At 41.9% G+C, this 16785-nt stretch overlaps 1 protein-coding gene and 1 long non-coding RNA gene across 2 annotated transcripts; both read left to right on the forward strand.

The window, feature by feature from the left end:
- The first annotated feature begins 1093 nt into the window (after positions 1-1093).
- On the forward strand, positions 1094-1845 carry SF3B5 (splicing factor 3b subunit 5). The gene has a single exon (XM_017870812.1). The coding sequence runs from the start codon at positions 1228-1230 to the stop codon at positions 1486-1488; it is 261 nt and encodes an 86-aa protein (XP_017726301.1). The 5' UTR covers positions 1094-1227; the 3' UTR covers positions 1489-1845.
- Positions 1846-3091: 1246 nt separating this feature from the next.
- LOC108528836 (uncharacterized) lies at positions 3092-15646 on the forward strand. The gene is made up of 3 exons (XR_001885318.1): positions 3092-3133; positions 8115-8303; positions 15509-15646. It is a non-coding gene; the product is annotated as an uncharacterized LOC108528836 (long non-coding RNA).
- Positions 15647-16785: the final 1139 nt, after the last annotated feature.

The raw sequence follows: 16785 nt of genomic DNA on the forward strand, positions 1-16785 counted from the left end.
CAATGTAAATGCTATGTAGTTAGTTGTTATACTGTATTGTTTAGGGAATAATAACCTTAAAAAGTCTACACTTCAGTACACATTGACTTTTTCCCCAAATATTTTCAATCGGGTAGGTTGAATCCACAAAACCCACTGAATGGAAGGGCCAAGTAGGCCTTGGAGGGAGGATATCAAAATAAGTGGCTAGAGAGGAAGGAGGAGCTTGAGATGGAAGCCCACATGTGTGGGAATTGGTGCTGTACTTGCTCACCAAGCACCCTGATTAGAGCTGAAATAACTCTTTTATGCCACAGACTCCTAAGAGACATAGCTGGAACCAGAACTTGTGCCTGCTGACTTCTGGGTTAATTCATCCCTGGTTGTGAAGGGATGGCTGTGCTGCCATGATAGCTCTGAAAAACACCAAGAGTTTATTTTCTGGGCTGCTTGTAGTCCAGTCCTACTTGGGTTTCCCATTTCCTATCAGCCCCAAGCCAGCCACGGATGCTCCCCACCTCCCAGACATCACCCTCCACTAGGTCCCCAGATTGCTTTTAAAATGCGACCAGGGGCCTGGCGCTGTGGCTCACGCCTGTAATCCCAGTATTTTGGAAGTCCGAGGAGGGAGGATCACGAGGTCAGGAGTTCGAGACCAGCCAGGCAAAGACAGTGAAACCCCGTCTCTACTAAAAATACAAAAAGAAAATTGGCCAGGCGTGGTGGTGTGCGCTTGTAATCCCAGCTACTGGAGAGGCTGAGGCAGGAGAACCGCGTGAACCCGGGAGGCATAAGCTGCAGTGAGTCGAGATCGCGCCATTGCACTGCAGCCCCGGCTACAGTGCGAGACTCCCTCTCAAACAACAAAACGAGACCAGGAGACCCAGAAGCCTACGAGCACGAACTCCCAAGACCACAAGTCCCAGCATGCAACGCTCCCTGTTGGAAAAGGGCTTCCCATAGCCACCAAGTGGACCATCATGCAACGCTCTCTGATGGGGCGGGGCTCTCTACAGGGGCGACACATTTGTGGCGTCGCCTCGCAACTCCAATTCCGTGACAGAATGTGCTTCCGCTTCCGCCTCTGAGCCCTATGAGCGAGACTTACGCTTAGTCGTCGTGACGCCATTCTTCTGCGACGGCGCGGCCTGGAGTTTCCGCACGGTGGCCTCACTCCCGCGTGAAACGCCAGAGCGGCGACTTGTCGTCTGCGTCCTCTGTCCTGGGAGCTAAGGGGAAAGCGGCGAGATGACGGACCGCTACACCATCCACAGCCAGCTGGAGCACCTGCAGTCCAAGTACATCGGCACAGGCCACGCCGACACCACCAAGTGGGAGTGGCTGGTGAACCAACACCGCGACTCGTACTGCTCCTACATGGGCCACTTCGACCTTCTCAACTACTTCGCCATTGCGGAGAATGAGAGCAAAGCGCGAGTCCGCTTCAACTTGATGGAGAAGATGCTTCAGCCTTGTGGACCGCCAGCCGACAAGCCCGAGGAGAACTGAGACTCTGCCTTACCACCACTGTGCGGGGCACCTCTCCCAGTGTTCCTCAGGTTTGCCAATCCCTTCGACTCTTTCTGCCTCCAAAGGACCGGCTCTCCATGGCTCCTGCGTCTGGTGCTTTCCGCGTACAGAAGTGCTTGCCCGGAGAGTCCCGCCTGACCTGCCTTCATGTGAACCCTTTGGAATAGCACTGGGAGACCAGCAGAACCCCTGAGAACTGTGCTGGTGAAGAGGGCCTAGAGCCGGCAAGCGTTTGAGAAGAGGGCTTGGCGCTGGAATGAGATGGGATTTGGCGTCTCATTTTTGGCTAATTGATTGTCATTGGCTTTTTCCATAAAGTTTAGAAATCGTTCAGTCTCTTGGTGTGAACTTCCTGTGTTAGGGTGGAGGGCTCCGGAAAGAGCCGAGTGGGAAATGGGTTTGGGGAGGGAGTGCATGCCAGTGTCCATGGTGAGGTACTTAAATCCGCCTGTCTACCTTTATAATTAATTCCCCGACTGCCACATCTCCCAAGAGCGTTATTTTCAGGCCCACGATGCCTTCAGTATTGAAGCTTGTGGTTATTGTATCCCATCTTCTTTTTCTCCCGTTTTAAAAGTCTTTGCAGTCTTTGCTGTCATTGTCCTTAGCCTCTTTAAAATGCATCCTTTCTTTTTCTTGGGAATTTGTGGCCATGTCTCCAGAAATGACAGGCTGGCAAGTGAGTTCATCCTTTCTATATTCAAAAAATATTTGTTGAGCTCTATGTGACAGGCATTTTCCCATGTTCTTGGGGCTTACATTATGCTGGTGGTGGAGAAAGGAGGTCAAACACTGTAGCGGTAATAAGCAAATGTTAGAAGATGCTGCGGGGAGGGGAGAACAGTGTACATGGTGTGGGTGGGAGTAGTTGGTAAGGCCGTAATCTTAAATATGATGCACAAGTTACTGAGATGGTGACATTTGAGCAAAGACTTTAGGAAAATGAGGGAAATAGCCATGCGGAAAACTGGAGAAATTGCTTTCCATGAAGAGGGAACTGCCAGTGCAATGGTACTAACACTGGGAGTATGTATGGTTTATTGGAGGAACTGCAAAGAGGCAAGCATGGCTGGAGGGGGTGAGCCAGGGGAAAAGTAGAGGGACAGGTAATGGAGGGGGAAACGAGTAGAGCCTTATAGGACAATATATGAACCTCTGAGGAGCCATTGGAAGGTTGTAGTTTTTTTAATTTTAGTTTTTAAAAATAAGAGATGAGTCTTGCTATGTTGGCCAGGTTGGTCTTGCCTCAAGCAGTCTTCCCACCTCAGCTTCCCAAAGTGCTAGAATTACAGGTGTGAGCCACCACTCCAGACCATTGGAAGGTTTTTACCCAGAGAAGACACATGACCTGGCATAGCTTAGATCAGTGGTGGCTTTGGAACTCCAGGCTGAAGTGTGGTGACACAATCATGGCTCACTGCAGCCTCAACTTCCAGGACTCAAGCAGTCCTCCCACCTCAGCCTCCCAAGTAGTTGGGACTACAGGCACATGCTACCATGCCCGGCTAATTTTTGCATGTGTTTTTTTTTGTAGAGATGGAGGTCTCATGCTTCCCGGGCTGGTCTTGAACTCCTGGCTCAAGCAATCCACCCACCTCAGCCTCCCAAAGTGCTGGGATTACAGGTGTGAGTCACTACTCCTACCTTCCATTATACTAGAAAATTGTTGAAGACACCAAAGAGCCTCCATTTGCGTGGATTATGGCTGTTGATATTCACCATAGAAATGAAAACAAAAGTTTTAATTCATTGAAAAATAAGGACAATTCTCAGATCAATGGTAAAAATAATGATAAAACCATTTCATGTTAACAAAAAAGTTCTTGTTTTATGTAAAATGGCAATTTACCAAGACATAATTTAGTGAGAAGAATGGCTTTTAAGAAAAACTGGTTTTCAGAGGTCTTCTGTGCTTGGCTTAATAGAAGACAGCTTGACTCTCATATCTGCTTTTGTGTTCAAACTGTTGGGATATGAAATTTTTGTTGAAGTATGAAAAAATCCACTTCTTATAAATACTTAGTATGGGAGGAATATTTAACTTTTCAAATACTTCTTTGTATTTGAAATAGTTATGAAATACTTTCGTATACTTTTTTGATATTCTACTAAAACCCAACAAGTGGTAGTTTCTTAAAGGTTAGTTACAACATGGAATCTGAAACTGGTTTAATGAACTTTTTATTCTGTTCCATTAAAATTCATTCATCTGTCTTGAGCTTTGAATGGATCTTTTACCCATACGTGATTTGGAACATCATGCATCAGTCATCTGAAAAGTAATGGGTCACTGAGTTACACAGGCCTTCCAAATGTTGATACATTCATTATATATATCAAAAATCACATTGATTAATATGTCTAAGGAAGGTCTTATAGTATTGGGAAACTGAAAAACCTACTGTGAAGGTATAAGTTTTCCACAAGTTTAAGTTTTTACCTGATAGCTTGAACTTGACCAAGCTATCAAGCATGAAATTGATAGCAAATATTATTGTTTTCCTTTAAGAGAAAGGCGCACTTGGTTCGTTTTCAAGAAAATGTCTGCCAAATACATACCCAAGTCTGAGTAACAAGATACAGTTTGTCATTTTTTCATTTAAAAATGTGCCTTGAAAAAAAAAAAAAGCCAATTTAGTTTGCAACTCAAATAATAGAAAGTGTTTTTCCTTGAGAAAACCATTGTCCTTTGGCAGGCAGCAGAAATGCATTATGCATAGTACCAGTTTCATCACACAGAATGTTAAAAGACATCTTAAGGGTTAAGATTTCATAAAGTTAGTAATTTTTACTGCTTCATCAAGCACATTGTTAAGTGAAACTGAATTGGTTTTTGTTTTGTTTGTTTTACTGAGGGTGCATGGCAATGAAGTATACAATGACTAGGAATACATTTTTGTGCCACTCCATTGATTTATGCTAAGTGCTAATAGTTTTATCACTATTGCTTTTGCACCATCTGTGCAAATGCTAACGGTAAGAAAGCCAAGTAAAATCTTACTTTTATGAAAATAGTTTTGGCTTCACAGTTTCCCTGAGATTTCTTTCTTGCCATTTTTACTGGAAATAATGACCAATAGGAGATTAAACTATGGTTGTTTATACTTGGGTATTTGGCAGATATTTTATCAAAAATGGATGAAATGGGCTATCACTTCAAGAAAAACAGTTGAACTGTGGTTTCAGATGATACCTCTGGCTGCTGTGTTGAGAGTAGACTGGGGTAATGTAAAAGAGGATAGATTGTAATGATTGGCAATTAAATAAAAATGTCAACACTAATTTTTTTTTCCTCTTTAAAGAATAGCAGAGTCAAACTAAGTCACCATCCTTATAAAACTTGATAAAGGTATAAAAAGTGTCATTAGTGTGAGCTCCTGTCCCCAGTTCAAGGCTGTAGCAGTAGACCAAGAGAGATGACAGCCTGCATTGGAGATAGAGAGGAAAGGACTGGATATATGGTATGGGATAGCATATATAAAGAAATGAGTAATGTGTACAGTAAGAATTTGGAAGGAAGTCAGTAACTTAAAGACCTCCATGAAGAGTGAGGTTTCACAAAGGCAAGAATTTTGGTCTTTTTTACAAACTAATATATCCTAAGTATCTAGAATGATGTCTAACACATCCCAGGTGTCCAATAAATCTTAAGTGTTGACTATCAAAGGATAGGGCTTAATCCAGGTGATATATTGGGCCCATGCTAATTCATGTTCTTAGGCAGTCTTTAACTTTACCATAATAGGTAATACCAAAGAAGAGCTATCTGAAAACATGCTTCCTATAATATTAATAACGGCTAACATATTGGGCATTTTATGGTGTGCTAAGTGTTTTGTGTGATCTTTGGGAGGTACTGTCTTCATTTTACAGATGAAACAGGTTCAGAAAAGTAGTTTGCACATGATCACACAACTAGTAACCAGGTTTTTCTAGTTTCGAAGTACAAAGTCTTGTACTGTTACCCAAGTAGGTCTAGCATACAAAAATAATATTAGAATAATTTGAAGTAAGTTGTCTCAGATTTTTAAAATCGAAATACTAAAAGTTTAGTAGATTATATTGAAAGAATATCAGACCAATATGAAAGATCTCATATAACCCTAAGTAAAAAATGTAATTTGAAATATATTGAATAAAGATTGACTAAAAATAATCTTAGTAGGAAGCATAATTGTTTTGTGTGGAAAAACATTTCAAGTATCTGAAAGTAAAAGTGCATTCAAAATAAATTTAATTGAGCCATTCTGTTTTTGTTGTTCTCATATAAAATAATATTTGTGTCAAACACAGGAGGGCAGCAGATGATACTCAGATGGAAGTTACTTTCAGAAAAAGATCTAAACTTGCAAATTCCTGATAACTCCGGAGAAAAATCAGCAGTTTCTATGTTTATTTAGAGTGATGTAATTAGAAAGTCACTTTGTAAACTATAAAGAATTGGGCACGTTTTTCATTTGACAAATTTTAGTGATCATTTTACAGATGACTGTACTATGCTTAAAAGTATGGGACAAGATGTGGGCCCTTTGAAAGCACGCTAGTTGGAGAAATAAATATAACAGCACATAAATAATTTTAATATGTAGTAGCAAGTGATAAATGCTAAAAAGAAATTTAGAAAAAAAGGCTATAGGAATGTACAGGAAGAGATTATTGCAAACCACCAGTGAGGTACTGGGTAAGGGCATTGAGAAAGGCATTTGGGCAGGGCCTTGACTAATGAAATAAAACACACTTTTTTTTTTTTTTTTTTCTTGAGACGGTGTCTCCCTCTGTCCCCCAGCCTGGAGTGCAGTGGCATGATCTCGGCTCACTGCAATCTCCACCTCCCAGGTTCAAGCGATTCTCCTTGCCTCAACCTCCCAAGTAGCTGGGATTACAGGCACCCGCCACCCGACCCGGCTAACTTTTTTGTGTTTTTAGTAGAGACAGGGTTTCACTATATTGACCAAGCTGGTCTTGAACTCCTGACCTCATGATCCACCCACCTCAGCCTCCCCAAGAGCTGGGATTACAGGTGTGAGCCACCATGCCCGGCCCTTACACATTTAAGACTAGGGCAAGGTTTCTTAGCTGCCCTCATAAGGGCAGAATTCAAATCCCTTTTCTCTATTAAAACCTTTTCCAGGCCAGGCACAGTGGCTCATGCCTGTAATCCCAGCACTTTGGGAGGCGGAGGCAGGTGGATCACGAGGTCAGGAGTTCGAGACCAGCCNGCACTGTCACCCAGCCTGGAGTGCAGTGGCATGATCTCGGCTCACTGCAATCTCCACCTCCCAGGTTCAAGCGATTCTCCTTGCCTCAACCTCCCAAGTAGCTGGGATTACAGGCACCCGCCACCCGACCCGGCTAACTTTTTTGTGTTTTAGTAGAGACAGGGTTTCACTATATTGACCAAGCTGGTCTTGAACTCCTGACCTCATGATCCACCCACCTCAGCCTCCCCAAGAGCTGGGATTACAGGTGTGAGCCACCATGCCCGGCCCTTACACATTTAAGACTAGGGCAAGGTTTCTTAGCTGCCCTCATAAGGGCAGAATTCAAATCCCTTTTCTCTATTAAAACCTTTTCCAGGCCAGGCACAGTGGCTCATGCCTGTAATCCCAGCACTTTGGGAGGCGGAGGCAGGTGGATCACGAGGTCAGGAGTTCGAGACCAGCCTAACCAACATGGTGAAACCCTGTCTCTACTAAAAATACAAAAGTTAGCTGGGCGTCTTGGTGCATGCCTGTAATCCCAGCTTCTCAGGAGGCTGAGGCGGGAGAATTGCTTGAACCAGGGAGGTGGAGGTTGCAGTGAGCCAAGATATATGTGCATATATATACATATGTATAGATACATATATGTGCATATGTATGCATATATGTATATACACACAAATGTATATATACATCTATATACACACACACAAATGAAAGTATCTGGCAGTTTCTCAAAAAGCTAGACAAAGAATTATCATGTGATTCAACAATTCCATTTCTAGGTATATAACCAAAGGGATTGAAAGCAAGGACTGGAACATATAATTGTATGCCAGTGTTCAATGCAGCATTATCTACAATAGTCAAAAGGTGGAAGAAATTCACAGGTCCACTAACAGAAGAATGGATGAGCAAAATGTGGCATATACCCACAATGCAATATTCTGCCATAAAAAAGAATGAAGTTCTGATACAAGCTACATAGATGAACTTAAGACATTATGCTAAATGAAATAAGCAAAGCACAAAAAGACAAATGTGGTATAATTTCATTTATATGATGCACTTAGCCAAATTCATCAGAACTGAAAGTAACAGAGGTTGTGAGAAGTTTGGTGTAGAAGCAATAAGATGTTATTGCTTAATGGTTACAGAATTTTTGTTTAGGGGTAATGGAAAACTACTTCCAAAATAATCATGACATAGTAGTGATGGTTGTACAATATTGTGAATGTAATTAATTGTAGACTTAATTGTAACAGAATTAATTGTAGACTTAATTAAAATGGCAAATTATATGTTATATATTTGTACCGCAATTTTAAAAATTAGTAATACATTTACCAAAACCTATTGAATTGTTCATTTGGTTTTCAAATTTATTTCATTTTATTTTCCTAGAGACAGAGTTTTGCTATGTTGCCTAGGCCAGAGTGTAGTGGCTATTCATGGGCACAGTCATGGCGCACTGCAGCCTTGAACTTCTGGGCTCAAGCAATCCTCCTGCCTCAGCCTCCGGAGTAGCTGGGACTACAGGTGTGTGCCACTGTGCCCAGCTGAACTGTTCACGTCAAATGGGCAAATTGTGTGGTATGTAAATTATATCTCAATAAAGCTGTTTAAAGTAGATATATATGGTATTATATACGTATGGGTTGTATACATATTATACATATACATATATGGTATTATACATATAATTGGTATTATACATATACCAACATATTAATACATATAATTGCATTATGGTATATACAGATATGGTATTATACATATAATTGAATTATATATGGTATTATAAGGTATGGTATTATACAGTATGGTATTGCACACATAATTTAATTTAATATATATAGTTTTTTGGGTTTTATTTTGAGACAGCGTCTCACTCTGTCATCCAGGCTGGAGTGCAGTGGTGCGACCACAGCTCACTGCAGCGTCAGCCTCCTGGGTTCAAGCGATCCTCCTGACCCAGCCTTTCACTTAGCTGGGACCACAGATGCATGCCACCACACCTGGCTAATTCTTTTTATTACTGGTAGAGCCAGGATCTCCGTATGTCGCGCAGGCTGTTTCCAAACTCCTGGGCTCAGGAGATTCTCCCACCTCAGCCTCCCAAAGTGCTGGGATTACAGGCGTGAGCCACTGTGCCTGGCCCACACATTATATTTTTGAGATCTATCCAAGTTGAGAGCTATAGTTGTGTAGTTCATTCCTTTTTAATGCTATGTCATAGGAATATGCTACACAATTTATACATGCATTCTCTAATTAAGGGCATTTAGAATGTTTCCACCATTTTATTATTTCAGACAGTGCTGCAAGGAACATTCTCATATATGTCTCCTCAGATGCAGGCAAAATGTCCTCGGTATATAGGTGTGTGTCATGTGTTTTCAAAGCTTTAATGTATTATATAAATGTAGGCTTCTTATGTTTAGAATCTTAACTCTTAGCCATTTATTTAACGCACATTTATTGAACCTGCAATGGGGCAAACGGGGTCATGGCCTCTGTGGATCTCACAGTCTGCAGCAAAGGAGGCACGTAATCAATTGGTTAGAATAAGAGGTGGGACTCTTGAACACTTCAGTCTCTACAAAGCAGCTCCTTCCAGTCTGTTTTTCATCTAGACCCACCTCAGCTTCTTCCGTTTCCTTTCCTCTGCTTGACCCCTTTTCCTCCCATAATTTCCAGTTGTTATCTAAATTCCTCAACCAGTCTTCTAATTTTCTCAGCCTGTCTTTCAAGAGAGGTTCTTTAATCTTACTGCGTCCATCTCACCTTGCAAAAAAAGTGTATCAGCCTTAGAATAAATTTTTCTAAAAATCAGTTTAAAAGAAAGAGCAAAATGTGTATTTTCCTGTGAAATTTAGGAGCTGGACATCTCTTATTTCTTGTGTTTTTCTGCTAGGTTAACTTGGACTTTGTATCAGCAGTCCCCAGCCTTTTTGGCCCCAGGAACCAGTTTCGTGGAAGACAATTTTTCCACGAACCAGGATTGAGGAATTGGGAGATTGGAGGGTTGAGAGGGTGAGTGTGGGAGGTTTGGGATGAAACAGTTCCACATGAGTCTCATCAGGAGTGTGCAACCTAGATCCCTCACATGCACAGTTCACAATAGGATTCAAGCTCCTATGAAAATCTAATGCTGTCACTGACCTGACAGGAGGTGGAGCTGAGACAGTAATGTTCACTCACCCACCGCTCACCTCCTGCTGTTCTGCCCAGTTCCTAACAGGCCACAGACCAGTACCGGTCTGCAGCAGGGGTTTGGGACCCCTCTTTAAATGATAAAATCTCATGAAGCAAGAACAACAATTTTAGTTGATGCTATTCATTGTGTAGCTTAGCATTTAATGCACTACAGACACTATAAAAATATTTGAAAAATATTTGTTGACTGACAATACTAGTCAGACCATGTAATGCACAGTCCTAAGCACTAAAGAGTGATACAAAGATTATGAAAACAAGGTCCTGCACTCACAATTAATAAAGAAAATGAGGCTGGGCATAGTGGCTCACGCCTGTAATGCCAGCACTATTGGAGGCCGAGGCAGGCAAATCACTTCAGCTCTGGAGCTTAAGTCCAGCCCGGTCAACATGTCAAAATTCCGTCTCTACCAAAAAAAAAAAAAAAAAATACAAAAATTAGCTGGGTGTGGGGGTGTGCACCTATGGTACCAGCTACTGAGGAGGTTGAGGTGGGAGGATCAGTTGAGTTCAGGAAGTCAAGGCTGCAGTGAGCCATGATTGTGCCACCACTGCACTTTAGCCTGGGCGACAGAATGAGACTCTTCCTCAAAAAAAAAAAAAAGAAAAAAAAAAAGTAGTAGGCCAGGCAGGGTGGCTTATGCCTGTAATCCCAGCCCTTTGGGAGGCCAAGGCAGGCAGATCACTTCAGGTCAGGAGTTTGAGACCAGCCTGGCCAACATGGTGAAACCCCGTCTCTACTAAAAATAAAAAATTAGCCAGGCACGGTGGTGTGCGCCTATATTCCCAGCTACTTGGGAGGCTGAGGTAGGAGGACCAGTTGAACTTGGGAGGTGGAGGTTGCAGTGAGCTAAGATCATGCCACTGCACTCCAGCCCGGGCAACACAGCGAGACTCTGTCTCAAAAAAAAAAAAATGTAGTGCACCAATGCATCTCCAGATTCTAGAGTAGTGCACGACACAGAGCGGACACAATAACTAGTTGTTGAATGATGAATAAGTGAATAAATAAACAAATGAACAAACAAATTTATGAGGAAGCATGAGGATGGGGTAAAGTTGAGATGGGACACAGAAAAATGCTAAACATGGATTGATTATGAATCTTTCTACCTTTTACGTTCAACGTGGAACTCTGATGTTTTCTGATGTGTTAACAACCTCACCTCAGTGATTTTAGTTTTATCAAGTCTGACAAGCACCATAGGTTTTGGGTTTTTTTTTCTAACCTCAACATCTTTCAAAGAAATACACAACTTGTTTCTATTGTCGGCATATAAATAAGCATGTGTGAAAAATACCAAATGTTCAAATAACTTGATAGTTCCACATAAAATGAAAGTCTCAAGCCAAGTAAATCTCAAAATGCATATTTGATTGAATAAGAAGTGACACAATACCCATTTTTATAGGATCACATGAAAATTCTTTTAGTTTCTTGAAGAAAAAATATATTGCTAAAACCAAAATGTTTCCCATATGCATAAGAAAACAATTACTGATTTATGGAAGGTGAAATCTGAAGTAAATACATGTCAGTAAGGACTTTGGAGGTGATGACTGTAACATGGGAGCACAGGACTAAATATGCACCTTGTCTTTCAGTTAATTTAAATAGACTTAAAATTCGTGGAAGGCAAATTATGGAAAGCCAACATATTCACACTCATGAGGATGAAAACTGATTAGACATTCATTTTTTTTCCTCTAGCCCTTCAGCATGTTCTCTGGCTTTTGTTCTCTCTCTCTTCCCATTTATCTCTTTCTTGCTGTTCTGTGATAAGAAACAACAGATTATTAGTGTAGTGAAGCCAATACATCTTTAACCCTTTTCTCTCAGCCCTAGAACTTCTTTAAAATTCATATACTAAGACATGCAGTGCTAATTACATTTCACACACCTCAAAGATTGTGTCATACAGACAGAAATTTTCAAGATGGTAAATAAGGCATATGTGCATGAAGGAGTTCTTTGTTTGATAACACAAGTTTATTTTGATAAAACACACATTACTAATGGGAAACTAAATGCTAAATAATATGTATATACTGTTACGGTACAGTAGAAAAAGATTGTAGACGTTATTCATTTGTCATAGGAGCACCTGAGAATGCCTAGTGTATGAACTGCATTTGAGCTGGTTGGTTATTCAGGCTTCTGTATCAAAAATCTGGAAAAAAAAGTTTAAAGGTGGTGAATTTATTTAATGAAAAGTATTTTTAAGGCCAGAAGTGGTGGCTCATGCCTATAATCCCAGCACTTTGGGAGGCTGAGGTGGGCAGATCACCTGAGGTCAGGAATTCGAGAGCAGCCTAACATGGTGAAACCCTGTCGCTACTAAAAACACGAAAATTAGCCAGGCGTGGTGGCGCATGCCTGTAATCCCAGCTACTCGGAAGGCTGAAGCAGGAGAATCGCTTGAATCTGGGAAGGGACCTTGTGGTGAGCCGAGGTTGCACCACTGCATTCCGGCATGGGGAACAAGAGCAGAAACTCTGTCAAAAAAAAAAAAAGAAAGAAAGAAAGAACGAAAGAAAGAAAAGAAAAGTGTTTTTTTGTTGTTGTTGTTTTTGTTTTGTTTTGTTTTTTGGTTTTTTTTTTGTTTGTTTGTTTGTTTATTTTTGAGACAGAGCCTCTGTCTGTCGCCTGGGCTGCAGTGCAGTGACAGGATCTCAGCTCACTGCAAGCTCCGCCTCCCGGGTTCATGCTGTTCTCCTACCTCAGCCTTCCAAGTAGCTGGGACTACAGGCGTCCGCTGCCACGCCCGGCTAATTTTTGTATTTTTGGTAGAGACAGGGTTTCACCGTGTCAGCCAGGATGGTTTCGATCTCCTGACCTCCTGATGCACCCGCCTGGGCCTCCCAAAGTGCTGGGATTACAGGCGTGAGCCACCACACCCAGCCAAGAAAAGTATTTTTCAAATGAGAAAAAAAAAAGAGAGAGAGACCATATTTGTGGGTTTATTCACTCTTTAAGTTAGCAACTTTGATCACTCCAAATTCTTTTTTTTTATTTTTTTTAGACAGAGTGTTAGAGTGTTGCTCTGTTGACCAGGCCAGAGTACAGTGGCTTGATCTTGGCTCACTGCAACTCCACCTTCTGGGTTCAAGTGATTCTCCTGTCTCAGCCTCCTGAGTAGCTGGGATTACAGGCATATGCCACAACGCCTGGCTAATTGTTTTGTATTTTTGGTAGAAATGGGGTTTCGCCCTGTTGGCTGCGCGGTCCTTGAGCTACTGACCTCAAGTGATCTGCCCACCTCAGCCTCCCAAAGTGCTGGGATTACATATGTGAGCCACTGTGCCCAGCCTGCTCACTACAAATTCCATAGGATTCAAAGAACATCCCTATCCAGGCCAGGACTCTTGGAATGTTTCTAGTGGGAAGGCAGATGGAGCTCTCAGGATGCTATTCACAGAGAGCCAGTCAAAGGTTGTGTTTTTTGGAGATGGAGTCTTGCTCTGGCTCCAAAAGAGTATAATGGCACAACCTCTACTCACTGCAACCTCCACTCCAGGGTTCAAGCGATTCTCTTGCTTCAGCTTCCCGAGTAGCTGATTACAGGCACGCGCCACCACACCTGACTAGTTTTTGTATTTCTAGTAGAGACGGGGTTTCATCATGTTGGCCAGGCTGGTCTTGAACTCCTGGCCTCAAGTGATCTGCCTGCCTCGGCCTTCCAAAGTGCTGGGATTACAGGCGTGAGCCACCTCACCCAGTCGGGCACAGCTTTCTGATAGCATCACGGGCACTGTAAGGCCAAAGTGACCTCCTAACACTCATTCTGTAAATAGATAAAATTTGGGGGGTGGTGCATGTCACTGTTGTATTTCTGGGAAAGCTCTTTCCGTTTTTCAAAAAAGAGCCAATAATATATGCATAGTTATCACTATACAGAAAGTTTCTTTGATAGTCGAACCTGTAAAATTGCCTCACATTTTTTCTTTGTGAGATAAAGGCTACCTCCCGCCTTCATGAAAGTTATATTCGGATCTATTCAATTTAGCCCTCCTCTACAAATGAAGAGATTTCCCTGCACCCACATGGTCTTTAAGTCTCCCTCAATTCTAATATATCATTTCTAATTTGTATAAGAGCCTGTTTTTTGCCTCAGACACAAGGTCCTAGACAATTCGCATAATATAAATTGGCTTTCATATGCGCATATTTATTAGATTTCAAATATTCAGATATATTACACATATATAAGACTCTTACTAAAATCCTGTGTTCCCACTTAGCATTTGATTTTTTAAATTCCCATTAGTATTAATATTAACTAACTCATTTTTTCAAATATACACTTGAGGATACTAATTTTTGTGGGTTTTAAGTAGTGTAATTTCTTCCAACCAGTTCTAAATTACTGAACTCTTTCAATGGCAGGCTGTTATATGAATGCTAAGATGCAATTTCAAATACCCAGTACGTTAATAAGCAGCATCAGTTGGCTTATCTCTGCCATGTTAAGCAATGCAAGGAATATGGCATTTATTTGTACAGCAGGCGTTATTTCTCAAGTGACACATCGTTTCTTATTCTTCAGCCTAAACTGCAGAATATTTCCTATTTTACCAAGTAACTGAAACTTGAACATCGGTAGTGCATGGTACATAGACCTAAAAAAGATTTAATTCAAACTACCCTCTACTGTCTCTGTGGATATCTTCAGTAACAACTGTCTTGGAACAGTGGTGCTTATTTTAAAAGATAATGTTAGGCTGGGTGAGGTGGCTCATGCTTGTAATCCCAGCACTTTGGGAGTCTCTGTGCATACCTTCAGTAACAGTTTCCTTGAAACAGCACTGCTTATTTTAAAAGACAGTATTAGGCCGGGTGAGCTGGCTCACACCTGTAATCCCAGCACTTTGGGAGGCTGAGGGGGGCAGATTGCTTGAGTCCAGAAGTTCAAAACCAGCCTGGGCAACATGGCAAAACCTTCATCTTTACAAAAAATACAAAAATCAGGCCAGGCGCAGTGGCTCACGCCTGTAATCCCAGCACTTTGGGAGGCCAAGGCGGGCAGATCACAAGGTCAGGAGATTGAGACCATCCTGGCAAACACGGTGAAACCCCGTCTTTACTAAAAATACAAAAAATTAGCCAGGCATGGTGGCGGGCGCCTGTAGTCCCAGCTACTCAGGAGGCTGAGGCAGGAGAATGGCGTGAACCAGGGAGGTGGAGCTTGCAGTGAGCCGAGATCACGCCACTGCACTCCAGCCTGGGTGACAGAGTGAGACTCTGTCTAAAAAAAAACAAAAAACAAACGAACAAAAAATTAGCTGGATGTGGTGATGTATGCCTATATTCCCAACTACTTTAGAGGTTGAGGTGGGAGAATCACTTGAGCCCAGGAGGTTGAGGCTGCAGTGAGCCATGATCACACTGCTGCACATGATAAATTGGTATAATGTCTTAATTTTGTTGTTAAAAAAAAAAGATTATGGCTATGGAAAACATGGAGTTTCTCACAAATATGTGGTTAAGGAAAGTCCAAATTTATCTGTTACATTGCAGACTTGTGGAAATTCCTCCTAATGAGGCCACTAATACAAAATATAATATTTATCATTTTCAGGGTGTGCAAAAGAGTTCAAGGAAAATGCCAAACTAACCTGGTCAAGGCTGGTGGAAAGATTTTTATCTTCCAACCTAGGAAGCACCTCAATGGAGAAACTATTTTATTCATTTTTATAGCCCAGGATATAACACAGTGCCAATATGCAGTAGACAGGCAATAAATATTTCTTGAATGTGTTTGTCTGCCTAGCGATTCATCTTCCCTCTTCTGATTCAAGATAATTTCAGTTGCAAAAGAAGGGCATTGAGATCCACAGGCTGAGGCAAAAAGAGCTTAGGGCTCATGTCACCAATGAGTCCAGGTGCTTCAGTCTTGGTGCTTTAAGATCCACGGTTCGAATATGTGACTGGAACTTTGTTGTTCTCTGCTAATTTCTCATTTATGATTCCTCTGTATTGTTTCCATTTCCTGAAGCTGACAGTAGCTCCAAGAGCTATATACTTCAGGTTCAAATCCCAGATGATCCCTGGACCAATCATTGTGGCCAGGGACATCAACACGTTGATTAATTTAGCCATGGGCATATGTTCCACCCCTGGATCACAGGCAAACTCAATGCCTTCAGAGGTACCCAAGCCCACAGTAGACAAGAAGTTGAACCCATTCATAGAAAGAGGGGGACAGTTATCAGGAGAAAACTGAATGGATGCTGGACAAAACTAAGCCAGAGTTGTCCCCTAAAGATACTTACAGTATTTGTTAAGCATTCAGTCAGTCAACTACATGCTACATACTGCATTTCCTGTATTTTAAGATGTACATATTTTTTCTTCACATCTTTATATCTCCGAAATCAGGCAGCATCATATAATCACTGTTGGCCCAATGGCAGTCATGACATGGCTTGACTGTGCTTACCCAAATGTCAAAAACTCCAAAATCAAGACCTGTCCAAAGGGGTGTCAGCAGCTTGAGAAAAAATCCAGAGACAAATATGGGATCACTTTCTTAGCTGTCAGAACTCAAATTGTAATGGGAAGAGGGGTAGGGACAAGTAGTGAATCTGGTATGTTTAGCAACATTTCTGAAGCAAGGGTCAAAAAGCTCTCGCTCTATACTTGCACAGTCAGCTGAACAGCTCAGCACCAATGGCTTTTAGTTCTTTTATGAAGTCTTTTAAGAAATGCTGGCCGGGCACGGTGGCTCAAGCCTGTAATCCCAGCACTTTGGGAGGCCGAGACGGGTGGATCACGAGGTCAGGAGATGGAGACCATCCTGGCTAACCCGGTGAAACCCCGTCTCTACTTGAAAAAATACAAAAAACTAGCCGGGCG

This window comes from Rhinopithecus bieti, unplaced genomic scaffold (assembly GCF_001698545.2).
Source record: "Rhinopithecus bieti isolate Rb0 unplaced genomic scaffold, ASM169854v2 scaffold_1063, whole genome shotgun sequence".
NCBI classification, from domain to species: domain Eukaryota; kingdom Metazoa; phylum Chordata; class Mammalia; order Primates; family Cercopithecidae; genus Rhinopithecus; species Rhinopithecus bieti.

What these genes read in the sequence shown, in the direction of transcription:
- SF3B5 (XM_017870812.1), top strand. Translation starts at nt 1,228, where the DNA reads ATGACGGACCGCTACACCATCCACAGCCAGCTGGAGCACCTGCAGTCC.